This window comes from Tetrao urogallus (genome assembly GCF_951394365.1).
Source record: "Tetrao urogallus genome assembly, chromosome: 1".
Classification (NCBI taxonomy): Eukaryota; Metazoa; Chordata; class Aves; order Galliformes; family Phasianidae; genus Tetrao; species Tetrao urogallus.
The window spans coordinates 146,250,202-146,277,665 of NC_136813.1; the positions used below are offsets into that span (position 1 = coordinate 146,250,202).

General features: G+C 46.4%; 1 protein-coding gene across 1 annotated transcript; it reads right to left on the reverse strand.

Annotated features, from left to right (window-relative positions):
- Positions 1–12,428: 12,428 nt before the first annotated feature.
- Positions 12,429–15,211, reverse strand: LOC306958197 (retinoic acid-induced protein 3-like; the record flags this gene model as incomplete). Its single annotated transcript, XM_079549631.1, has 3 exons — positions 12,429–12,521; positions 13,217–13,269; positions 14,287–15,211. 3 exons carry the CDS (start codon positions 15,209–15,211, stop codon positions 12,429–12,431), a joined length of 1,071 nt encoding a protein of 356 aa, XP_079405757.1.
- Between the last annotated feature and the right edge of the window lie 12,253 nt (positions 15,212–27,464).

Here is a 27,464-nt window from a genome sequence, read left to right on the forward strand (position 1 = left end):
AGAGCTCTAGGACGGAGCAGTCTCCATCTGTCCTGAACCTCTGAATCATACATACTTACATATACGCATATCTGTATGTGCATGTGTTTATGTGTGTGTGTATGCATCTAGGTCATGTACATGTGCAGACCCAATGCTTTGATGTATCAGTCAGCTTCTGCTGTCACAGAAGAACTTGATAATATAAACACAGCCACAGGGTAAACATATGCAGACCAAGGTTTTAAGTCTGCTATGATCATAGCTTTGTTAGCTTTGGAAATAAGCACTTCTGCAGATACATACCTAGGTATATCTAGCATTGCATTAAGAAGATGGCAGCCCTGATAAAAGAGCTAATTGGTTAAGTTTGTCCCTATAAATCTGGGCAGATTTACAGTGCTCTAGTCACTTCGAAGGGATGGTTGATTTATGGTGAATGTAGAAGTAACATCATTATTTCACCATTTTCATCAATTACCATGGCAAATGGTGCAGGAGCAGCTATTGTGCTTCTGGTAGCAAGTTTTCAGCTTTGCAAGGCTGCCCAAAAGCGATAGAACAAGGGAAGTAGATGGTGGATCGTAGCTCACACTGTCCCTCTTTGCTGTAATTACAATGATGCCTCTTTTACAGTAGCTCTCTGAACAGTGAGTCTCTTCTGTGACAGCACTTCAGCTAAAAAAGAAATGCATCTCTTTTAACGGGACCTTAAGTGGCTTTGGATGTATAACGCCTCCATAAAACTGCTTGGCAACTTGATTTATTGGAGCAGGATCAGTGACAAAAGTGACTTCTCTGACAGTAATAGATGAAATGCTTCCAGTCTGCTCAGTGCCGATGCCAGCAGCAGGCTGGTTTTGTCATCTCATTCATAATCTTTCTGCTTTGCTCTCAGCTGAATCTGTAGCGCAGGACACATTTTGGACACGGCAGATGCCTTTTTCCTAGTTTCCTGTGGGAGCTGCTGCAGAAGATGGGTCAGTGCAAATGGTTTTGGAAATGGTGTCTAATTCTACATCCTCAGTCCATGCCCAGGTGAGAGTTGGGTGCATGCAGCTTTCCTGGCTCTTGTTCCTGCCCACATCCCAGTTTCCACGAGGAAAAACGTGGGTGAATGAGGTGGAAGGAGCTGCGCTCTTCTTAATGAATACAGCTCTGGGTCTGGCTGATTGGTGGCACTAGATCCTGGGGCAGCCTCAGACATATCTCTTATGGAACCCAGATGAAAAAATTGGGTTCAGGAACCTGGATTTTAGGTGGAGATTTCTCAAAGGTAAAAATGGAAATGAAACATTGTGAAAGACACAGCTGGGATTTAGGTGCTTCAGGATCTTTGAGCACTTGGATCCTCCAGTGTGTGGATCAACTCAGAGCCATGCACTGAGCACGGGATTCAAGTCAGTGCCTGTTTATATCCCCTGCTGTGGCCCTTCTACCTCTCCAGGACCCTGTGAGCCAGTACAGCTGAGTACCTCAGGCTGCGTGCCCCCCAACGACCCCTCTTGCTCTGCAGGCCAAGAACCAAGGAAGAAACCCTTGGTGAGCAGCTGTACCACCCTGCATGTGCCTGGACCTGGAAGCTCAGTGGGTTTGTGCCTGGTCTGTGCCTGAGCACTGGGATCTGTATGAGGTGTGCAGTGGGTAGAGAGCTGTCTGCAACATGTATTTCTGTCATCCCAAGGGAAATTGGAGAAACATTGCCATGGCAACTGTTCTCCTTTGAGTATTTTTCCAGAGCTTTCCAAGCCAGTCCAGGCTTTTCTTTTTTTTTTTTTTTTCTTTTTTTCTTTTTTTTCCAGTATCCCTAATGTTGAATTTAAGGTCTTTCCTAACTGGAGACTGAAGAAGCAATTGAAACATCTTCTTCCACAAGACAAAGAGTTCATCCACCTTCCCACGCAGCTGATGAAGAACAAGAGTAATAGAATTAAATGTTGTGTCTAGTAAGAGAGAAGAGGATTTGAAATCTGACATGCATCATATTCAGACAAATGAGACAAATGAAACTCTTACCCAAAGCAAAGTACAGAAATAAAAAGCAACGTACGGCTTGACAATTTTGGACATGTTCCTTTTTTTTTCTGCTGAAAGATCTTTCTAGCTGTTTAATCACTGCGTTTCTCAGTGTTCTTTATGAGTCAGCTCTGCAAGGGAGCATCTTTCCAAATCGTCATGTGCTGTTTCATTGAAATGTCTCCCATGAACTGCGGTATTATTTAGTCAAGAGTGCTCAGGAGGGGATGGGAGTTGGGACTAGTTACTGAAATGGGGTAATACATGGGAAAACACCAGAATGGCCCTGCTCCTGCTGTGTTGCCATTTGCATTGCACAAGACTTCGGGGTACACCTTTGTGGAGAGCAGTGCTCTTCCTTCGAGGATACCCTCAGTGCTGCTTCCTGGGAGGACTGATCCTGAGCTCTGAGATTGTTCCGAGCACTGCTTCTTGCTGGGGGGAGAGGAAAACATAAACCCTGATTTTATGAGATACTGCATCTTGGGAACCCAGCCTGAAACACCCCCCAATTGGGAACCTGCCCTGCTCCTTTGAAAATGATGAAGGCCATCCTGTGGACTCAGCGTTTGACATGAATGGGGAAACAGGGCTTGGAGCCCATAAAACTGGCAAAAGCAGTTATGGTTTCAGGCACGTGGAGTGCCACAGGGGCAGTTTTGTTCCTTTCAGGTGTATCTGTTGGTCTGACCATCCTTGCTCCTCTACCTTCAAACCTCACCTTCAGGACAAGAGAAGCCTTGTCCCACCCTCACTCCTCAGATGCCCACTCCAAGTGTTACCACCAGAGGGTTTCCTTGAGGCCTCAGCTCCTAGGCCTGGGAGATGCAGCAAGCAGGAGGGATTGGGGCTCTCCAGACAGTTCTGATGTGAAGGGAAATACAATTGTTTTCCAAAATCCCACAGTGAACAAGCTGATTTATCATAAATAGCCACTGCTCAGCCTGTTGTTATGACGAACTCTTCTGGAACAAATCCAGCCCCAGAATTATGACGTGCTAAAAATGATGTCTATTCCCATGGCTATAGACAGAGAACTGCTACTCAGCAACAAATGTAACACCAAGTGCCATAAAAATAGCCTCTCTGGGATTCAGTGTTTGGAAGTTGTCATTTCATAAGGGTAAAAATGGATCCATTTTGTTACAAAATATGCATAATTTGTATTCAGTCTTATAAATAGCATTTATAAAATTACATGCATAATTTTACCTTAAATTGGCACTGAGCAAACAGACAAAACAGTCAACAAGAACTTAGCCCACAAGTTTTGTTCTAAGGAGATATCTTGGTTGCTTGTAGCATCTTAGATAACCACATCTTAGATAACTTAGGTAACACCTTTGTCTGAGAAATGCAGATGTCAGAGCAGACCTTTCTTCTCGCTGTTCCTCCTTTCTTTTTGTTAAGACAGTTTTAGGGGAAAAATAAAAAGAGTTTGCAAGTGACATGAATGTGATGAAAATCTAGTGGCTGAAACATAGCTCTGGGCCAGAGTTAAGGGCAATGGTTGGTCATGACTTGAACTGGCCCTCACTGGATCAAGTGGTGATGGTGCTCTTCAGCTTTCCCTCTTGTGACTCTGCTTCCTGACCCCAGTTATTCATTGCATTTGCCTGTGCAGCAATGACGTTGAGACAAAGCTTCTGTACCAGTGGGTGAAAAGGTGAGGAGAGGAGTAAGCCTGTGTGCTTGGAAGCTTCTGGGCATCTCTTCTTTCCCTTGCATTTTTTGGCCTTGCTGTGAGGGAGCAGATACAAATGGAAAGGGTTTCCTGCTGCCCTAGTACCTTTTTTGTCTCTAAAGGTGCCTGGCCACATTACATAGCAGACAAAGCACTGAGGAACGGTAGGCGTTAGGGGTGAGGGAGGAGGCATCCAGGAAAAAATACTGCAACATTGGGGCCATAGTACAGCACATATCAATGCAAGACCTCATAGAACAGAGCCATCGTTTTATTTGAAAACTGGCTTCAGTTATTCGCACTCTCAGACCAGCATGCAAAAGCAGTAGGATGCCAATATCCACGTGGCAGATTATTACAGGTCAGGTGGCCACAGCTGCCACCAATGGAACAAACTGCTGTGGGAGGTGGATTTGGTTTTGCTGCAGAGAAGACAAAGCCCTTCTGAGTCTGAAAGAAGTTGGGGACACGTATCTGCATGATGCACATGGTCTCTCTCCTCTGTCTATGTGCCCTCCAGAAAAGAGCCCATTGTGTAACCGTGGGGTGGAGAACGAGTTGCAGGTGCTGGGAGCTGATGGGGCAGTTTAACAGCAAGATACAGTGACAGAGAGGAAAGTTAAATGAGTTTTCCAGAGTGGTGCAACAGCACAAGGCGGCAGCTCTACTGAACTCGGAGATCATTTAAATTGCAATCAATGCTTTTCTTTAAAATCAGCACTAAAAAACACTTTCAATGAAATGTGATGCTCTTCTTTGAAAAATAAATCTTAGAATGGTACATTACAAAAAATTTCTTTTCTTTTTTTTTTTCTTTTTTTTCCTTATTTTTTTCACACGAGTCCATAAAATCCAATAAATATTTTCTGGGGAAATGGCATCCCTCTTACCATCTTACTGAAATTATCGAATGGTTTCCAGGACAACTTTCCAACAGCATCGGAGTTCGCATTTCTGCTTCTCGAAGGGTCACAAAGGTCTTGGTCATAGAAACCATGAGATAGACAAAAATGTCAGAACAGTGCTGTGATGTTTTCCCTCCTCTTGCTAAATCAAGAAATATTGCCTGATAATGTGATAAAAAGGCGTGAGGCTAGCAGGGGATTGATACCCTCCTGGAGACACGGTGTACTTGCTCTCCTCCAAGTTCTCTCATGCTATTTCCATGGCAACTCCATATAATGATGACTCCCACTGATTTTCTTCTTTTATCTGTTATTTTGGTCTCAGATAGTGATGGAGCTGAGAAGTGTGTTTCTTTCACACTATTTGATGCCCATCGCCAGCTAAAAGTAAATAATGTCCTCATTCTTCAGACCTTTAGGAAGTGCAGTTAGTTCATGGCGCTTTTGGGAATTCGCCTGCAGAGCTAGAAAGGGCTGAGATAGGAAAAGCAGTGCTGCAGATGCTCAAAGAAAACTGGAGATGATGAATGCTTGCTGTCAGCCCAGGTGACAGGAGTACCTCCCAGCAATGCCTTCCCCACGCCTTGGTAGAGGCAAAGTAGGAGGCCACAGTGCAACGGGGAATGGACGCTTTGGGTGCAGGGAGCATCCCAGCTCACAGACAGGAGGTCACCCTGCAGGGCTGGAGGTGCTCCCACTCTCTGCTCACTGCTTATGTTCATGGACCTGATCTGGCTCATGAGATGGAAACAGGAGCTTCTCTCAGACAGAGACACCCTCGACCCAGTGCCTCCAGCTCGTGACTTCCTCTCTCTTATGAAATCTCTGCAGCGTGCTACTGCTGGGAGATTTTACACAGCAGAAATGTCAGGCATGCAGCCTGTTCTGGGAAATTCGTGCTTGTTTCATCTAGCTACTACAGCAGGACACAGGCTGCCCCCGCTCAGTTCCCCACCGGGTCCCTCTTCCTGCCACCTTACAAAGAAATCAGGACAGTTTCAGATCTGAGACCTTTTGCTGCTTGACTTCACATGTCAGCTCCCAGCGACAGGAGTTAATCCCAAGGGAAAACAGAAAAGGAATCAGAAAATCTGTGCTATGTGCAGCTCACAATTAAGACCACTTGCTCATTAGTGCCTTCAGTGTGGAGAAAAGAATGAGGGCTCCATACCATGAGCCCTGCTTGGAAGCAACCCAGGTGTGAATGTGAGTGCAACTGGCACTCAGCATTGCACCTGGGCATGAGGTGACAGGCACCCAGGCATGGAGAGATGATCTGCCCTCAGCCTTGTGCCCTGAGAAGACCAAACAGCCTTTCCCTGTCACACCAGCATGGGAAGACAAACACATGAAATGTCCCTTAGTAGAAGCCACAGGCGCACCAACCACACAAGAGGAGCACTGACAAATGCCAGACCTGAGGTCACCAACACAAACCTGAGCCCAGTGCCTTGTCTACTTGTGTGACTACCATCCCAACAATCACAACCAATTCCTCAACCCCCAGACCAGAACAGGTGGTGAAGACATGGGGTTAAACAGCAGCATATCCCTCAAGGTCAGGCTGGAGGGGCTCTGAGCACCCTGACTGAGCTGTAGGTGTCCCTGTTCATTGCAGGGGAGTTGGACCAGATGACGTTTAAAGGTCCTTTTCAACTCAACTGATTCTACGATTCTGTGACACACTTCCAAACTCCCTTATAAAACATAATCAGTTTTTATGTTTCTTGTTTCCCAAGAGGTTGCTAAGACACATATACCCATAAAACTGATTCTTTCCAGCTCTAGACACACAGATAACTCTAATGTGAGAACTGAAGTCAAAGAAACTTTCATAAGTGATTTTAAAAGCAAGAATTTTAACTTTTTGTCCCAGATTCTCACTTCAAATACATCATCATGCTTTTATTAATTTCAGAGTGAACATTGTATGCACAGTTGGAGGTAGAACATGCCCCAAAAGCTGATTACCTGATTACTTGTAGAGTGCTCCATGAAAGAGTAATCAGAAGAAACACTATCAAGAGGTGCATCTCTTTGGGATCTTGTAAAGGAGCATAAAGATTCCTCCAACATTTTCACATTCATTCAGTAAAGCAACTTCCACTTTTAGAAACTACTGTCAGACAATGAAGACAAATGCTATTCAAAAGAGAGGCAATATGCATAATGAAACCTGCAGAGCAGCCCTTCCTTTCCTCCTACCTCTCCTGACTCCGAAGTTTGGAAAAAATGATTTGGAGCCGGAACCAGGGCACTCACACTGATAAATCTGGCACTGGGACTCCTGCTGGATTAAAAACTTTGATGGCCACAAGACATGAAGCACCAGTTTGGTGTGAACTCCCAGTAATGCCTTGGTTGCAGAATACTTCGTGCTCCATCCTCATCCAGCACAGTTGTACCACAGCCGGGCTGTGTGGTGCAACTGTACAGGGCTGAGCATTTGGAATGTCCACCATCTCTGGCTGTAGTTCTTTGCTGGTAGATTCCATCTCTTCTGGCTGACATCTTGTCTCTCAGATCCATTTTCTGGGTGCTGCACTATGTGGCCCAGAATGAAAGCACACACTTTAACAGCCACAGAGGCACTTGAATACATCAAAGTAATATGTCTCCTGTGCACATGTCACAAACAAGTCTGGGGCCAAAGCAGGTCTGGATTTGGAGCTGGCCTTTCCCTGCGCTGTACTGCATGGCAAAGGATGCACGCGGAGTGATGAGGCCATCTTATTGAAGAAGCCTTTCAGATCGTGTTTAGAGCTGCACTTCAGCCCAGATTTGCAATCTCTCTCTGAACAGTGCTGACAATAAAGCTACCTTTGCTGCAGGTTGAGACTTTACTGTGGAACAGACGTGATCACATGTGGGTGAGCACACCTTGGCCCACCAGACTCACAGCCCAACAGCGCCATAGAATCATTAAGGTAAGAAAAGACCACAAAGATCATCCAGCCAACCGCCAGCCCACCATCACCATGCCCACTAACCACATCCCTCAGTGCCACATCTAGCATACCACGCTGCCAGAAACTCCCAGATAGATCTGTCATTCAGGAAAAATCATGCGCACACCCCCCCCCCCCAAAAAAAAAAAACAACAAAAAAAAAACAACTGTGCCCAAAATAAAACAAGTTCACAGGAGTTTTTTGTATCATTGTGTAAAGCAAGCCAAATGCCACAGCAAAAAATCATCCTTTTTAGGCTGGAAGGTTTGAGGTTTGGTGTGTGGTTTTTATTTATTTATTTTAATTTATAGGAAGATGCCGAGCCAAATAATTAAATCAAAATTAAAGTTAAATAATTCTGAAACAAAAAATCCAAATTTTACTAAAGTTCAAAGAAAGGCCACGATTTTTTTTATTTTTTTTTTTTTTGTCACGTTTAGTATGAAAGCTACAATGAGTTGCATTGCCAACCTGACGAGAATTGCCCCGTCCCTTATCTTATTTAACTAACCACAGGCAGCACTCCGGCGTGTTGGCGTTCCTCCAGTCTCACGGTGGCGGAGACGCCCCCAGCCTCCGGGCCAGCACCCCCAGACCCGGCTCCCCAGCCCTCGCCTCCGCGCCGGGGACGGCTCCACGAAGCAACAGCTCCACCGTGCGGCCGTATATCGTCACTGCGCCCCTTGCCTCGCCGCCGCGCCCTCAGGACTGGAGACCTAAGAGCAGCCTCTACACCCTGCCTCATTTCCTTTTTCCTTCCTCCTTTTTCCTTTTTCTTTTTTTCTTTCTATTTTTTTTTAATTTTCTCTCTTGTCTTTTTTCCTTTTTTTTTTTCCTTTTTCCTTTTTTTCCTTTATTTTTTTTCGTTTTCTTTTTCCCCTTTATTTTTTTCCTTTTCTTTTTCCCTCTCCCCTTCCCCAGTAGGTAGGTATGTTCACTGAGTCAAAAACACTGCCTGGGTCCTTTTGTTCTCTTGTCTATACATCTGGAGAAGAGGAGGCTCAGGGGATACCTTATCACTCTAAAATTGCCTGAAAAGAGGTTGTAGAGAGGTGGGAGTTGGCCTCTTCTCCCAGCTAACAGTGATTGAATGAGAAGTAATGGCCTCAAGGTGCATCAGGGAGGGGTCAAGTTGGATGTTAGGAAACATTTCATCTCAGAAAAAGTGGTACAGCAGTGGCACAGGCTGCCCAGGAAGGCTGTGGAGTCACCATCCCTTTAGGTATTCCATTACCGTGTGGATGAGGCACTGAGGATCATGATAGTGGGCATGGTGGGGATGGGCTGATGGTTGGACTAGATGATCTTAGAGACTTTTCCAACCTTAAGGATCCTGTGATTCTATTATTTCATCCACTATTTTCAGCACTTATTTGCATTTCTGTTCCAGCGTTTGAGATTCATTGCAGATCATTTTGGAGGAAAACAGCAGCAGACATCACATTCTGTCAGAGGCAAGGCATTCTGTTTCGACTCCTGAATAAATTATTAGACAACAACATGCATGTTTTGTAAGCCACAACCTTTGCTTTTCCCTCATATGTACCTGCTAGTGGTTTGATTTGAGAAGCTCCTCACCAGGTGGAGCCCTGGCTGACTCTGAAGAGGCACTTGGTCCCTCCAGACAAGGTAAATCAGGATGGCATCTCCTGCCTGGCACCTGGCACTTCAGAAGTCTTTTCACAGAAAAGAGCACTCCTTGTAGGTATCGCAGTACTCCACTTGTCACCATAGTGAAGGCAAAGCAAACACCAGATTCCCCAGAAAGGTGGAGCAAGTCACCTGGCATGTTGACTTTCGGGGAGGGAGAGGATCCCACATAGGTCTGTGCTGCGTGCGCAAGGGTGAGTGTGCTGCAGGCAGAGAGAAGGAACAGCAGCAATCTCAGGCCCACGTGGGGCATCAGGGTGGCTGGAGTGGGATAGGGCCCCTCCTCTCCAAGAGACAGTTCCCATGGTTGGTAGCCTAGGAAGGGCTTAGATCCATCAAACACAGAAAGCCTTCAGCATCTCACCAACCCCAGCCCAGGTATAGTGATGCTGACAATATGGTTCCCAAGTGCTGGGCTTGCTGATGACGAGGAACATGTCTTCTCTGACTTCTGCCGTGAGAAAGATGTCACATGCCAGCAGGGACCCTTGGGCTTCCTGGTGTCCCACCAGGAGGGGCAGCTGCAGCTCTCAGCTCACAGTTGGCCTTGGTTGCTGCTTCTGGCCTCTGTTCACCTGCCTTAGAGATGAAACCTCACGACTGAAAAGCTCCTACTATTTATAGCCATATAAGTTCCTCCAGGGCAATGGGATTAACTGGTGATAGCCCAGTGATGTGTGCTCATGGCAATTTAGGCCAGGAACATGCCAGGCTGCATGAGTAAGGGTGATGTCAGCAAAGTGAGAGAAGTGGTTCTTCTCCTTTAGTTAGGTCTTGGGAGGCCGTATCTGTAGTACTGTACCTGGTTTTGTCTTCTCTCTGCAGTAGAGACTGAGCAAGATGCATGTCTGGCAGAGGCCCCCTGAGATATCTGGTGGCTGGTGGAGCACATCACCAGAATGAGAGACCCAGGGAGCTGCTCAGCCTCAGAGAAGAAAGGCAAAGGGGGATCCGGTTGCCGTTGGCTATTAAGTAAATGAGGTCTATACCAAAGATGGGGCCAGGCTTTTCTTAGAAGTGCACAGAAAGGACAAGAGGTGACAGGCACAAGCTGCAATTAGGAAAATTCTGATTAGACACAAAGAAAATGTCCAAATGAGAATAATCAGATCTCCATCTTTGGAGATAGTCAAAGCTTAACTTGGTCAAGGCCCTCACAACCTGGTCTGGTTCTCAAGTGAGACCTGCTCAAGGCTGGATCACTCCCGAGGTCCCACCTGACCAAAACCTTTGTGTAGCTGCGATTCTGATAAAATGCAGAGAAGGGCTTGAAACAAGAAGGGGCAGCAGAAACACCCGCTCTGTGCACAACCTGAGTCACCCTGTACATGCTACGTCTTGAATATCAAAACAGGGAGGGAAGCAGGCAGCAGCATAAGTGATATATAAAGGAGGGAGGAAAGGGAGTGCTGTATGTCATCCATTGCTGGGAGAAGGAGCTTTTTGGTACAGCTTGTGAACAGTGAGGTCCTTCCCCAACATCACCTGCCCTGCGCTCTGCCCCAAATTCTTACGACACCCCTTGTGCCTGTATTTGCCCAGGTGCATGGAACCCTGGAGAGGTCGTGGTGACGCTGCTGTTCCTTACCCTTCTCCTGTGACACTCTGACCTACAGATGCTAAAAAAAGCCCAGCATAATGCCTCCTCCACACTCTTGTTTCTTTCAGGACTGGCCCATCCTGCCCCACCAGTTTGATATTACATATTACAGGGCACTGTGTGTGACTAAGTGGCCATCTGGGTTGGATAGCAACAATAAGAAAAAAGGAAACTGCTGCTTTCCCAAAAAGCTTCCCCTGGAGATCTGTGGGGCAGCACCATCCCTTCCCAGCCTGTGCCCAGTACCACTGAGATCTTCTGGCAGTTAAATCAGCCCTCACCTGAAGCCACCTCAGTAATGAACTATTGCAGGTCAGTACTTGAGCCATCATATAGTGGTTTAAAAATGACTTTGAAATATACCGTAAATCCACAGAGTGGGGAAGAACAATTCTGCAAAGCAGCATTCACAGTAACAATCAATTAATCACAAAAATCATTGTCCCCTGCACTGAGTGCCCATAGTATCTCTCATCCCTCCTTATTATATTGCCTCAAGGCCAAGGTGCATTTCTGCTTCCAAATAAAATGTTATTTGTGTGCAGCACATCACAAAAATGTGTTTTCACAGGCTCAATGAAATATCTACAAGCTTCCTTCCTACTCCCAGTAATGCAAATATCCAAAGGTGCTGCTGCCAACACACCAGTTGTAAGGGGAACCCTACCCCCAAGGAACCACACCGGTCTCTCAAAGTCAGGTTGTTTTTATTAATTAAATATCCCATATACAAAGAACTAAATAAATACATAGCTGTGTCAGACACCAGCATACCACACACACCCACTTGGAGAGCTCTGTGTGTCTGTATACGAAATACCACAGTAAGCTATTTGCTGAATGCAAAGCAGGATGCGGAGTGATTCAGCTCTGTAGGGCGCAGTCCTTGCAGCACATGGGCGGGCACGTGTGCACACGCTCGTGTGCACTCATCCCTGGGACAAAGCAAATCCTCCGTAACCTGGCTGCTTGAGAAATGTTGGTGATAATGCCGCAGAAACACTCGGGAGGAGGCAGAGCTCGGGTTGGGGATATTGCAGGCAGCTGCAGAAGAGTGATTTTGACTGCAGGATCCCACAGGTTGGGGTGGTCGGGAGGGTCTGTGGGGTATGGCAAGCCCTGGGGGTGCTCCGCTGGAGCGTGTGGTCAGGGGTCGGAGCTGGGGAGGCGAGTAATACTCAAGAGCAAATCAGAAAATGTGTTAGGGCAAAGAGGTGGGGGTGTTTCAATGCTGGTACCCACAGTGTACTTGCAGGTGGGCAGCAGTTGGGACACGGAGCGCTGGTGCTGCTGCTCCTTTTCTCGTGACAGATGTGGGGCTCAGGCAGACATGTGGGCCAATCTGGGACAGAGCAGGCCATGGGCCCAGCTGGTGAACTTCCTGCTGCTCTAGCCCTGCAGCATTCCTGCTGGAAATAGGCCAGGGCATGCTCTTCCCAGAATGAGCTCCATCCCACGTAGAAACGATTGCCACAGCCGTTTCTGAGAGGTGTCTTCCAGTAATGAGAGGGGTGCTGGTGGGAAAACTGAGGGAAAACAGGGCTTCTCGTTGTCAGCCTTGCCAGTGTGGGTCTGAGTCTGTCTCTTCTGTGGGATCAGCACTGTCACTGAGTGGCCTTTAGTCCCTTTGCTCCCCGCACAGCTGCTACATGGGGCCTTTCCCACCAGTGTAGTCATGGTATGGGCTCGGGTGGGCTTTGGCCCGAGGGAGGGAGAAATCATTCTTTGCGTCAAGGGTCTGAAAAGGAAGCGAGGCAGTTTTTACTTTTAAAAGATGGAAAAAGTAATAGAATAGAGCTAAAAAAAACCAAAAAAACAGGGAAGGGAGAAATGGAACGGGAGGTTTCTCAAGAGCGTGACTGATGACACTGTAGAAGAGGATCCTGGTATGGCAAACCAGTTATTGAGATGTGTCACCAGAGGACATGGGAGAACATGGTGTGAGCTGCTGGATCTGGCCAGGCTGTGTGCTGGAGGAGGACTGGTGAGTGCACACAGCGTGACACAGGGTGACACAAACTGCCGCTCTGGATCTGCATGACAACTTGCAGTCTGACAGCTGATGGGAATACATTCAGGCCATCGGCTGGGGAGAGAAGTACAGACTACTGAGAAAAGGGCACAGTCTTCTGCAGGAACCCTGCTCCAAGAGAGAAGTTCTTACGCAATGTCAAATCAATATATATCGAAAACTATCACCTGAGATTTTGCCTCGGGGTTTCTCCCACCTCCCATGTTCAGAGGCAAGCAGCAGCTCTCTCCTCCCAGCCACAGACACCTCCATGAGTGCAGTGTCATGGCATCATCTGATCCAATGGGAAGCATCCACCTACCTCTGCAGAGACTGCTCTGGACCTATCTGATTTTGCCCCCTCTCCTTCCCTTCTAGTCAGCCCCTGAACAGAAGCCTGCATCAGAGGGCTGTGAGCTTACCTTCATCTGGAGGTGAGCAGAGTACGGGGAGTAGCTGGTGCCTTCCTTATTTCCTAAGTCACAAAACAAAATGGGGGAAAATTTCATGAACTATTATTACATGGTAGCTTGGAAATAGCACGTCGAGGGAGACTTAAACAGCCCGTGGCTCACATTAGCAGCTGCTTTTAGACTGACCAAACTCTATGCAACATGCAGTCAGGAATGCATTAAAATCCACTGGTGAGTTTCTTCTTGAATATTTCCATGTGAAAGCAGAACTGACTGGTACTGTAAATAACAGGACAGAGGTGGCCTTGGAGTTTAGATCACCTCATGTTGCCTCATGATTACCACCCTCATCTCCAGCCAAATCCCTCCCACTGGCATGTACCAGACCCCCTCAGCAGTATTCCTTGGGAGATCACACCCTTTCTCCACTACTCTCTAACAGACTGGGATGTCTGACTGCAGGGGGCAAATGTGATCTCAAGAGCAGATTCACTGGGAGGTCAGTCACACCTCCTACACATAACTTGGGGATGCCTCAACTGATAAAAACTTTTGCTTTTTCCAAAAACTGTATGAGATCTGTACAGTAAAAAAGACCTCCATGCTTCCTTTTTGGGTGATGGATTTTTTTTTTTAATTTTTTTTTTTTTTAATGGATCATGGGAACAAGGTCAGAACTGGAAGAAAAAATCTCCCAGGTATAACCTGGAGAAGTCTCAAGTGCTGAAGCATTGCTAAGAGACAACAACAAACTTTCCTGAATTTTTATCTGAGCTTTCCAGACCTAATAGAGTCATAGGGAATTACATCTCAGCCCTGACACCCAGGAAGTCCCTTATTCAGTCATTCCTCCTACACATCTGCAGCTTCTGCTCCGATCTGTACTCTTTTCCTTTGTCTGTCTGAAAATTCGTTTTCACTTGCATTTCTTCATCAGCCTTAAACTTCTGTCTTTCTTACTTCTAAACTACTCATCATTTTCAAGCTCTTTTCTTTTTAGCTCTTCTACCTTTTTTAACTTGTGAGAGGTGCATCTGTGCTTAGGGCTGGGGAAAGTGCAGTCAATCAATTCATCATACCTGGCACAATTTCATCTTGGGTATAGGCATGGTTGTCCACTCCAGCCGCCTGCTTTATGAACGTGGGTTGGCAGAAGTCATTTTCTGGAGGGTAGTCCCCCAGCTTGAGAGGGGCAGTGAGGAAACAAATTTCAGGGATGATATACATTATCAAGAAGACCCATCCATTGGACACCAGAGCAATGGCCACAACAGGATCATCCCAATTAGTTTTCCCTAAAGATTGGTTGCCCCTTGTGAGCATAGTGATCCACACAACCCAAATGGCAATGGAGAACAGGACAGTGACAAAGATGTGTGCTCCATGTCTCTTCCAGCTCTTATACGGCCCACAGAATGTGAACATGGAAACCAGGAAGGTCAAAGCCATCAAGAAGAGCACATAGATCAGAAGCATGACAAAGTCCTCGTTGGCCTCCTCTGAACCCATAGTCAAAAAAGTGTTTCTATCTTTTACCATCATGGTGACTAGGTATTCAATGTTGATCACAACTTGCACCAGAGCAAAGGAAACAATTAGTAGCAGCAACACTGGCCAGGAGAAGGACTTTTTTCCTCTCACTAGTCTGACGAGATTGGAGGCATGGGTGAGGAGGCAGGAGAAGCAGAGTGCAAAGAGGACTCCAAACAGGAAGAAGCGAGTGGGGCGAATCCTGTCATTGCTTCTAACAATGAAGGCAAAAGTGATGCCAAAAATGCCGAGTGTGCCTAAGAGGAAGAAGAAATAGATGGAAACCATGTGCCTCTTGCTGTTATCTTGGATTTTACAGATGAGGAAGAAGAGGGAGCAGATGAGGAAAGCGGTGACAAGGACTCCAGCTGCAGCCAGCGACTCCAGGACAATCCCCCAGGCCTGATTCATGTCACAAAGTAGGTAATAGTCAGCATGGATGCTGCCGCAACCTCGAGGAGGTGGTGTTGTCATCTTGATGTCTTCTTGAGCAACTTCACAAAGAAATGTTTCCTCAAAGCTGTGGAAATATAAAAGGCATAGGCTGTTGGATCAACCACCTGGGTGCTGCAGCAGTGGGGAATGAGAGGCAGGATGGACATCCATTCCCACCTCACTGGGCAAGGACACCACAGTGCTGAAGACATGTGGCTGTGGCAGCTTAGCCATCTCCTTGCTTGGCATTGGCTCTCTATCAGGAGCAAGCCAAACCCTTCAGCAGGTGATGATTCACCTTGGAAGTCCACCGCACCATGCCTGGGGTTGTGCAATGTCGTGGCAGCATAGGCAGCAGGGGAAAGTGAGGCTCTTTCATGGGGCAAAGAGGCTGAACTGCTCTGTCACTTTTGTCCCAGGTGATACAAGGGCAAGTTAGTCATAGTCACATTTACACCCTTTTGCTGGATTTAAACAACATCAGTACCTGGCACCAGTGAGCTCCAGAGGTGAGCACTACAGAACAGGAAATTATTCATCTTGTTTTCCTTCTGTTACTTTCTCTGAAACACCCGTGGCTTTGGTTTACGGTATGAGTGAAAGGCCCTGCAGATAGCGTACCTGGATACCTCCAGCACAGTTCCTCTCACTCCAAATTGAACAGCAAATACAGGAAACCAACCATTAGCCACAAACACACAGTCCTTCTTCAGGATAGCACAGCAAAAACAACTATCCCAGACATCTCAGTCCCCTCCCCAGTCTATTGCCTTGTGTGGCTAGAGAACCAACATGTCAATGGCACCGCATGAGGAGTACCGAACAAGTTACTGCTTGAGGAGCCCATGAGCCAAGGATGCACAAGGTCTTCCAACACACCTAGCACACTCCTGCTGTCTCATCGTGAAGAGTTAAGTGCTGGCTGAATAAGCCTGAGGTAAGGCTGTCTCGACAGGGGATCACAGGGCTATTTGGCTGAGCCCTGCCCATTTCCTCAGGGGATTAAGTTGCTGAATCCTTTCTAAGCCTAAAGCACATCCAAACACCACTGCATAAGGATGCTGGACACTGCACGGCACTGAATGAATTTAGATCCCAAGGCAGGTAGTGCTTTCGAGGTGCCAAATTATGCAGTCAGACAGACTTAGACTCTAAAATCTCTCAGAATGGAGGTTTAAATACAATGTCAGCATTAAACAGGAGGGAATCTCTCTTTAATGGTGACCTGCACTAGAAAACCAAGGGTTTTCTTTTCTGACATACAAAGAAAAAACGAGTTGATCTTGCAAAATTTAGTGTTTTGTTCTCCCTGTGCCATTTACTTCGATTCCCCCCCATCCAGAACAACATACTTCAATTACCAGGCTAGTTCAAAAGACAGATTCCAGGGAGGGGAGGTTGAGTCCTCAGTAAATGGCATCTGACCCAACCAAGGGATAAACAAAGGGGGAAAACATCACTGAATCACTCTCAAGCCTCACATAACCCTCAATGTTACCTAATTAGAAATAGTGGAATGTATTTCCAGCTTTTAACATCACCATGTTAAAGGAGATGTGCAGCTCTTCAAAAAGCTGCCTGCAGTGAAATGCAAAATATGCAAGCATGCTGGAATCTCATGGAGAGAACAGAGCTGGTGAACAATGCATGCAGGAGTGTTTGAAGATCATTGTTCACAAATGATTTTTGAACAACACTCGCACAAATAGCTGAGAGCTATTTGGACATTTGTGAAAAATCAAAAATGAACATTCTGGAAAAACTAGATAGCTGCAATTTTACCCACAGAAAGTTACTGTTGATCAGATTAGCTTATCTCTTCACTCCTCTGACACATACAGGTCAGTGACAGCTGGAGGGATCCCAGGGCAGCACAGAGCACAGCCCCGCTGCAGGTCCTGACTGAGGCAATTACGATTGTAGCAGATAAGAAGGATAAAAGCTCATTGTCTTGAACTATTGGGCCACTTGCACTGATCTCTACACCCTTTTCTTTTTTTCTAGCATGGATGTCCTTCGGGGCACGAAGAGGCTCTGACCTGTCTTGCTTTTCCCAGAAGCAGAGCTTGCCCATCTAGCGCCTGCATGAGCCCTTGGGATTTCCTCGGGTTTCTGCAGTCTGTGCAAGGAAGCGCGTGCTGTGGTAACTTCATGCTGTTGCATCTACGTCACAGCTCACCCCGAACTGTTGTCCTCACTGTAGTGCTGACTCTTCTCCCTCCAGGCTGTGCCTCCTCTCTCATTCATGCTTTTGCATAAAACATGCCCATCCAACAGAAAATTTCAATCACATCCCAGGAATGTTTGCCCCGGCTCCAGCTGCCTGTCTCAAATTGGAGCCAGGGCTGGCTCTGTTCACTGTGACACCCCATGCCCCCTCCTCTCCCACCCTCATGGATGAGGTCTTGCTGCCATCCCACCCCAGAGCAAGGGTCTGCCCTGGATCCTGCAGGACATTGTCTGGAATTACCTTGGTGGATCCTGCCCTGAGAAGGCAGCAGGGAGAATCCGTCTGGAAGAGGCTACCTCTTAGCACACCAGTAACACCCACTTCCACTCCTGTGAACCCAGCGGAGAAACAGCCCTGCGCTCACGCTCCTTGGGAGCTTTAAAGGCTGGATGGTTGCGGAGGTGTGGCCAAGCACGCCTATTCCAGTTCCACTACCTCTCCGACGCTGCTACGAAAATATGGTCCCTGTGCCAGGAAATGAAGTCAGACTTCCTGACGTCGGCAGGGCAGTCACCTCTGTGACAGGGTGGGGATAGAGCCTCTGTCTGCCCCAGCCCAGGTCTGGCTGAGTCTGCTCAGCCAGGCGTCTGATAAGGCTCCTTTGGCTGCTGGTGCCTGTGGACCATGGCTGGGAAAAGCAGCGTGCCCCTTACATACTCCAAGTCCTACGCCTACGAGTGTGCTTTCTGACCTGTGCTTGTGAGATGGAAATGGAGGTCTTGGGATGAAGATAACCCTACAGCACATGAAACAAGGGCACCTGCAAGCCCAGCTCAAGACAGCTTCCTCCGGGATCCTGCTGCAACACAGTCTGTGCACATCCCATCATCTCACTGCTCCCACAGGCAGGAAGATTCACATGCTGCTGTCCCACGGGCAGCTTGCCTTTCACAGCAGCACAGCTCCTCCAAGCACTAAGCCACCTTATCCACAGTGCTCCACAAACAGCAAAGAGATGGCAATGACAAATTCTCCCTTGCCCGACATTGTACCTCTGGTCTGATACACTAATCGGGACAGTCCCTTATGAAACTGGTGTGTCTTCATTAGGGTCATGACTTTGTCTGCTACTTCAAATGTTACTTACCAGGAATATTTTATCATTCTGATTAAGGAATTGACATCTGGGCCTGCAAGCCCTGAACTCAGAAATCCCTCCCACCCTATGAAGGATATGATCCTCGCCAGCACTGTAGGAGTGGCTGTAAATCATAAAAAATCATTGAATCATAGAATATCTCAAGTTGGAAGCGACCCATAAGGATCATCGAGTCCAACCCCTGGCTCCACACAGTACCACCCAAAAAATCAGACCCTGTGTCAGAGAGTGTTACACAAACACTCCCTGAACTCCAACAGCTTGGGGCCACGACCACTGCCCCGGGGAGCCTGTTCCATGCCCATGCCGGGGGTCTGCCTATCAGTGGTTATCTCACCTATACATTTGTCCTTATTCTTTTGGATGTGGGATGCTATCTCAGGTTTCTGAATGTCACACACAGAGATAGTCACAAAAACACGTAAAAATGTGCTTTTCCTCTCTTGTACATGCACTAGAAGCATGTGCAAGAACTCTTGGCTCATTCAGTGAATGGCAGTGCTTGGTGCATAACTGTGGGTTGGGCTGATCCTCATGTCCTTCATACTTTCATTTAACCGTAAAATCATGACGCTTTTTGCAGAGAGGCATACCAGGTTTTAAAATAATAATAATAATAATAATAATCTTATCATTTAAGTAGGTCCCTGGCTCCGTGAGCCAGTCAAAGAAGGAGGCAGCTGCAAAAAATGAGAGGTGGAAAGGAAGGGGCGATGGAGACAAGTTTAGCACTGGTTCAGTGGGACCCAGCTGGCCAAAGAAGAAATCCTCAGAAGCTTTCAAAGGTCACCAGTTACTCGCCAATTTATTTGCATCTTGTCAGAGCACATTATGGACTGCTAGCTACTTTCCTTGTGTTTACACAGATACACAAAAACCCATAAAATCAGTGTGTCAAATTACATCAGGTTTGTGGGGAAAAATGAAGAAAAGATAAGAAGATTAACACTGACATTTTCTAGAACGCTTCAGAAATCCTTGTGAGTCAGTCATTAAACACAGCCTGTGCTTTCAAGATATTAATGCATGGGGCTGCACTTGTAAGAGCCATCCTCAGTGACCCAGGAGTCCAAGTGCTGCTGGCTCCTGGTAGCATGAGAAGTGGTGTTCATGGCCCTCATGCAGTGTGAGGGCAGTAGAGAAGCAGCTCTGGTCTACATCCACTAGTTGTGAGCTGGGTATCTAAGTTCTCATTTGAGACGCCATAAGATACCCTGCCTGGCTCCTATCAGCTGCTCATGGGTTTTCCATACCTTCTGTATCATACCTTGAAGGTCTTTTCCAATCTAGATGATTTTGTGATTCGGAAATACCTGGCAACCTTGTGCGGATGTTTTGGATATACTCATGCATCTCAAATCACCTTACTAAGAATAAGTGTTTCAATGGAGTTCTGAGGTTCCACTGGCTATTTCAGAGCTAAGATATCCAGTTTATGTGGATTGGGATGAGGATGTTTACCAGACAGACTTTGTTCTGATGTATCAGCACTGACAAATATGAAAAGGTATTGTAGAGTAACAATTACCAGCATGGGGTTGGCATATAGGATCACAGTATCACAGAATCATAAAGGTTGAAAAAGACTGCTAGGATCATCTAGTACAATTGTCAGCCATCCCCAGCATGCCCACTAATCATGTTCCCCAGTGCCACATTCACAAGGTTCTGGAACACCTCCAGGGATGGTGACTCCACCACTCCCTGGCACTGTGGGACATGGTGCTGATGAGCAGCCGATTGGACTAGATGATCCTAGCAGTCTTTTTCAACCTTTATGATTCTATGATTCTACGATACAGTAGCAAATTAACTTCCTTTAGCCATACCATGTCCCTGAACAGATAAGCTGGCTGCTGGTGAATGAGAGGAAGTAGCAGCCGGGCTTTCCCTCTGTGTTGGCTCCACTCCTTTCGCCTTTCTCACTACTGGCATTGCCTGATCCTGGGTTGCCAATGTCTGGTGCTGCCCACAGCACCCTGCAGCCTGGGGCCAGCCAGGTTTCACCAGCTGCAGCATGGAGCCACCCGCACAGGGCAGAGCACTGTGGCCTTTCTCACCTCAGCTGGTTCCAGGGGACAGAGAATGTCTGGGAGTTTTGGAGAGTGAGTTTGTAACTTTCATTAAACCAAGTAATAAAGCAATTAGACGCCTAGGGAGTGACAGTGCACGGTGTTCTGTGATATGTTTAAACAATGTGTTTATTTTTGGTCAGTAATATTGGCTACACTGTGAATACTGTCACTCCTTCTGCTTAGCTACCTGTTCAGTACACTGACAACACAACAAACTCTCTCCTTGAAAAATCCCACCTCCAGCACGTAATCTCCTTCATGCTGTGCTAACAGTGCAACAGCCTCCACCCTGTCCTACCCCTTCCATTTCCTCCGTCTTTAAATCAAATAAGAAATAAACAGTACAACACCCTTGGAAATAGTCATGGGGCAGAGAAATGGCCCAGAGGTGATAGACCAAGCAGTCAGCTCAGAGCACCCCCTCTTTAGCCAGTGCAAAGACAAAGGCAGCATTTGCCATTTCTGGGTGCCACCTCCTCACAAATTGGACTTTGTGCTGGGGTTCCCAACCATGAACTCCCCATGCTCTTGTTCTGAAAGCAAGTATTCAAGGCTTACCAAAAACCCCATCTAAACACTGAATGATTTTCCTTTGGACCTGAAACACTTGACACCAAGAAAGGAATGATTTCAAAGAAAAAGAAAAAAGGAAAAAGGAAAAAGGAAAAAGAAAAAAGGAAAAAGGAAAAAGGAAAAAGGAAAAAGGAAAAAGGAAAAAGGAAAAAGGAAAAAAACTCATGGCAGCGTTCTTCAGAGCTGTTACTTACTTGCAGCCATCATCTCTTCCAAACTGCATGTATTGCTCCCCCATTTTGAGTTCCAGTAAGAAAATAAGTGTTTCAAATACATAACAGTGATGTGCTGCTTTGGCAGAGAGTGCTGGTTGGTGCTTCCTTCTCAGAAACTTCCTTCTATAAATGAGCTGGGTTTGGTCAATCTCTTTCTGTTCCTGGCTTCTGAATGCCTGGATTCCTGGTATAGAGGGGTTCATTTTCTGAGAAGATAAGAGATTTGTACAAGAAAAGGGCAAGAGGATTTGTTAAAATATTCAGGCCAGTGCACACTGGGAGATGGTTAGATCTGCCATTGCATGGGCGCTGTTGGCGACATGTTTTCCAAGACAGCTCTTCTGCCTTGGAATCAGAGGCAGTGGCTTGGTTAAGAGGCTCCATAGAGGGTTGTTTCTGTGCAAGAAGCATTCCTGGGAATCAGGTTGCACACTAAATCTCTTTGCTCAGTGATACAGAAAATTCTGCTTTGAAGCTCCAGCTACCTTATCAAACACCACCACAATGACATAAAACAAAGCTGAGATCCAACACCAATTTTTCCTCCCACTTCAGACTTCATAAAACAAACAAACAAAACAAAACCTGCTGATAGGTTTTATTTTTCTATCAGTGTGCTGGTACTGATCTGTACCTCCACAACAGCCAGCAAAAAAAATCCCAATACCTGGCATAAACTTGTCACCTTTCCTGGCTAAATTATCAGAAATACCACTACATTTACACGCTTACTCTTAATCAGGCACATCCTGTTGGGTGATATGGCTGTGCACAAATCTGCTATTGGCTGCAGAACCATGGGATCAGTCAGCAGTTTCTGTCTGTGTGCTATCCAGCCAAAGCTAGTCAGTAATTGATGACATGATTCTTCATGAAGGCAATGAGTTACAGCAAGGAAAAAATATAAGGAACAAATGAAAGGTAAAATTGAGGACAATTGGTTCATAGGCTATCGCTCCTGCAGATTTTCTTGCAGTATGGAAGAGGTCCCCGTGACAGGCAGACTGTGATGGCTGGATGTCACCAGTCCCAACGTCACCTCTTGCAAAGCTACTGAAAAGCCACCTTTTAAAATCAATGGGAAAATCAAGCAGGCTCCAAGAAGTTGTAACTAATGTATTTGATAACACACACAGCTTTGGTAACAGCCTTGGAGATGGAGTTTCCCTTCTGGATAGTTCAGTCTTTATGTTGTACTATAAGGCCAGTGGGCAGCTTTTCTGACCTCCAGGACAATACAAGCCCCAAAGTGCCTCAGATACTGCCTTGCTGGAGGTTTGGGACTACAGCTCATCGTTTTACTCCTCGCTCCATAACACATTCTTGAATGAATCTCCCAGCACAACGTTTGCCAGGAGAAATCAGTTGTACTGATGTGAAGATTTTTCTTCGTGTTTCCTCCAGTCCTACCTGCTGATGACAACTGATGCTTCATGTACCTCCAATCCTCTGGTATGACGTTGACTGACATTAAGCTCCCCAGGGGCCATAGTGATGTTTACTTTATGCATGCCTCTCCATTTGCCGGTTAAGCAGCGTTAAAATCGATGACATCATGATACATATTCAAATAGTTGTACTTGGGAGAAAAAGCATGGGGAAACAGTACCCCATTGTATCTGTTTAACTGAGGCAGAAGTTTAAATGGGTGTGCCTGTGATAGCATTCCAGCATCAGCTGCTTGCTCCTGTGAAATGCTGCCTCTCACTGCAGCTGATCTTGCTGGGCACACCGCTGTGCACAGACACACATTCCTGCACGCAGGCATGCACAGGTAGCAGCAGCCGCACCCAGCCCTGCACACCTGTGGTTCTACTGCCTCTACCACTGCAACAGGTATTAAAAATAGATACAACATGGGATTTGTAAGGTGAAGGGGTTGGTTAAAGCAGGAGCCAGGCAGGCTAGGAGAGAGAGGACAGTTGCAAGCAGCAACATCACAGAAAGTGCTTTGCCCTAAAAATTCACTGCAGGATATTCAGTATATGCTCCTCCGGGGCAGGAGCTCTTCTTGATCTGCACTCTATAAATGCTGCTTAATGCAGTAGCTGCCCTTTGTAAAGATGGAGCACTTAGGCCATATATTTGAATCCTCGCCAGAGAGATTAAGTACTTGAGAAGTGGAGCTGAGGTCCTAATCTAATCCATTTCATTATTCTCTCTTTAATTCTATCATAATAAAGAGTGGAGATCTCACGGGGAGAGCTGACTGGAGGGTGCTGCAATCTGTGCATAGAATTCTCACTCAGTGTTTTATATTTTCCAATATATGCAAAGGAAGACCACCTCCTAGCATATGCAGCCTAATGCAAGGAGCAGCTCATACAGCAAGGAGTACGTGCACTCTTCATCACACCAAAAATCCAACCTTCTTTTGAAACTTCAAAAGGAAATTTCCACTGGTGATTCAGACCAGATGGTGGGACCTCCTGCTGCTGGGATGGCTTCTGCTTCACCTAAAGCCTGCATTCCAGATAAAACTGGGGCTGTCTGCTATCACACCGGTGTGTTCGCCTTCCTGTCCTTGGTGGTCATGAAAGACATTGCAAACATGCCACATTTACACAGGCATACCCAAACAATAAGCAGTGATGAGTTAGAAAACAACACGATGCTGGTGAACATCAGATAGAAACCTCCCCACTCCGGGAACATCCAGTCTGGTGCTGGGCCCAGGACTGGAAGGAGGAAAGGATATCCAAACCAGGGAGATAAGGCAGGCTGCCATTTCTTTGGCCTTAATTACTTTTCCTCCAAACTTCCTGACAGCCCAGGAGCACCCTGAAGCTAGGGGGAAGAACAAAAATATCCTGTCATTATTAGTAGTCAAATAGAGAGGACTTAGCAGGGAGAAGACAGGTTTGCAAGGCTTCTGGCATGCAGTGTGGAGAAAGATAGTACATGCCAGATGGATTTTGTTTTTGTCCAATTTGGACCAATAACCTCAACTAAGGAACAACTAAACTCACTCTCTGGACTCCCTGCTTCCTGCTTCTTTCCAGACTCAGCAGCCCTGGACTGCTCTGTTTGATAAACAAAGTGACATCCCCCCTAGTGACAGTCATACTCCAGGGAAAGGTTTAATTTATTGAAGGTGTAGTTGCCAATTAACCTTCTTAGAAATGCAAACACAGCTTCAGCTAATGATAGAAGCAATCCAACAAAACATTAGAGAGATGAGGGACTGCTCTTGGTGTGTGTGTGATAGGGCAAACGGAGCTACGACCTTCCCACAGCAGGTTCTGCTCCTCTTTCACAGTCACTGCATTGCCTGATAATCCTTTCCTTGCTCATTATTAACAAACCACTCTAACTGACATTTGTTTGTAGTAATAAAAAGTCTACTGGCAAGGGAACAGCTGTCCTGTGGAAAGGCTTTGAAGTGCTTTTCCAGGAAGCCATGGTCACATACAGGATCTCACCCCAAGGTAACACCTAGCTGCTGTTAAGCACCAGGAATCACCACCATGTTTTCAGAGTAAGCAGTACCACGCCTATGGGACCTGCTAGGTGGCTTATTTAACCATACGGAAAAATCATCACCTTTGTGTTTACATTTTTAAAAGGCAAAAGGAATCACCACACATTTTGGCTCTGACCTGTTTGGCATGTGGCATATGGCATCATGCGTGGAATGGGCTAAGGTTACAGGGCCACAATGCACGTAAAGGCAGCAGTTACCATGAGATCTTACACTACAGGAATTAGCGTCTCAGTGGTATTCTGCAGTGAGGCAGCTGATGAATCACCACTAACCCTATGACCTGGCACACTAGCCTTTTACAGCCTACACAGTCTATCCTGCTCTAAGGAGCCAGCCACAATCTGACAAGCCATCTCATGGTCACTTTCCTTCAGCCAGAACTGAAATCACTCAGTGGATCTGAAGCTGTGCTGAACTGGAACTGCATTATGTTAGGCTTTGTTCTTATGTGACAACCCAAGTAAGAAATAAATCCAATTCATAATGATTCACCTGTCTGATTAGCAGCATGTTTTTCCCTAGAGGTAAAGGCAAAGGAAAGTGACAATCCACGTGTGATTCTGCCAAACAAAACACACATTCTGGATGTGTTACATGACAGTTGGCTTTCTTTAGCAAACAGCATCTGTTGCTATCCCATTTCCAATTAAAAAAACGTTTGGACTTACATAACAGTTGATCCCGAATCTCGGTAGTGGTTAATCTAGCTGTACACGTGGTTAAAACTTCTGCTGGCCAGTTGAAATCTGACTTTCCTATCTAGTCATTTGTATTTATTAAGCAGAGATAAATGAATCTGTTGAGTTCTACTGTTTAGGATGTATCTTGCTCTTTCAATGCAGCAGAAAACTTTGATAGGTTTGCCCTCTATTTAACCATCCCTTTCCTTACTCACCAAACAGATTAAGACAAGTTGCTGACAATAAATGAATGATCTCTTTCTAACAAGCAGTTTCACACTGTCAAGCATGAGGAGATTGGTCCGGTGGGCCCAGGCAATATAGTTTCTACTGCCTTGTTTCATTGACCTTATTGTTTTATATCTTCTAAACTCTACAGCATCCATAAACACAGATCTCAGTCCATCATGACTAGATGAGATATGCTTGCAGTTGTGCAATGAGGGAACCTCCACCTGCATGGGGCTGTAAGTAAACTCCTCTGGCAAGAGGCTTCAAAGCACAGAGGCGTCTCCTACACTGCCATCAAGAGAGGAAGAACAATTCAGGAACTGCTGAGACAGTTTGCATCTCCCCACACCCTGGAAAACGCAAGACAGGGAGTGCTGGAGGAAAATGGCCCAGGCAGGCATCTACCTATTATGCCTATTAGCAAGAAGTGTCTGCAGGACCACATCATGGTGTGATGTGAACGGCAAAACAAAGAACTGGCTGAGTATCTGAGTATCTTAGAGATCTGCCTACAAGAGGCAAGGCAAGCAGGGCAGGGTGCAACAGGTGCTTAGAAAAGGGCACAAACAAATGATGAATGCATGAGGCTATTGTGGTGAAGGAAGGGAGTCAGACATGTAGGGATAGCTAAAGAGAGCAAGGAGAGGGCATGTCCCAAAAAAGCTCAAACTATTGGAAGCTCAAAAAAGGCATCATGTTCTGGGGCACACCAATCATGATGAAATCCTGCTCAGAGAAGATCTCAGCAGAGTTCAGCAGGCCTGTGCCAGCTCCAGGAGCAAAGCACTTGGGTGCCAGCTAATTACATGAAACCCTTGGAACAAATAAGCCAGCGTGCACTGAGTCCGGAAGGCAGGGAAGGAGCTGCACCCTGGGAGCTGTGGGCGGAGGAGCTCCCTGCCCCAGGCCATGCAAGGAAATTCCCTTCCTTACATTATGGCAGAGGTGGCTCCAGGCTGTTCCTACATGGCAGCACCACCCGGGATCTCCGTCACCAAATGCTTCCAAAGGTTAGTGGAGTCCCTTGGTCAGCTTTATCTGATCGGAAAGTGGGAGAGGACTGGGTGGTGATGAAATCCTGCAGACAGCGCAAAAAAAGTGGAGCTTGCAACTTTCTGCTCACCTAGGCAGTAAGATTTCTCTGAGGTAAGCGGGCAGGCTAACCTGCTTGGAGGTTCCAGTACAGCCTCCTACGTCAGGCTGCCCTGGCTTGTACCTCGAACGCTTCTAAGTTAAGCTGGATCTGGGGCAGTGCACACATTCATCAGCAATTTCCTTCAATCCAAGATTCATTTTAAGGCTCACCATGGCTTCTAGTGCAGTTATCTTACTTCAGCAAAGCAGGCAGAAAATTACACATTTGTACAGTCAGTGTAAGGCCAATTAGATGAATGTCCAGATCCTGAAAGTCAGACAACTTCAAGCAAGACAAAGTCTCCTCGCCATGGTTGGCTTCACATTTCTGCTTCCAAAAGGTCTTTCCCCATCTAGAAGTAACAGCTCTATGCAACTTAGCATCCAGCTTGTGAAAAATTTCTCTCTCACTAGTCATCTTTATCCCTCCATTTTCACATGTCAGTAACCACTGCACGACAACCCTTCCTGCAGACTTCAGCATATTTTTGGATGTTAACCTCAGAAGAAAGAAGGAAAGCACCAACTACACGAACTGGTAGCACACAGTTCTGTGGAGTTCATCAGAGAA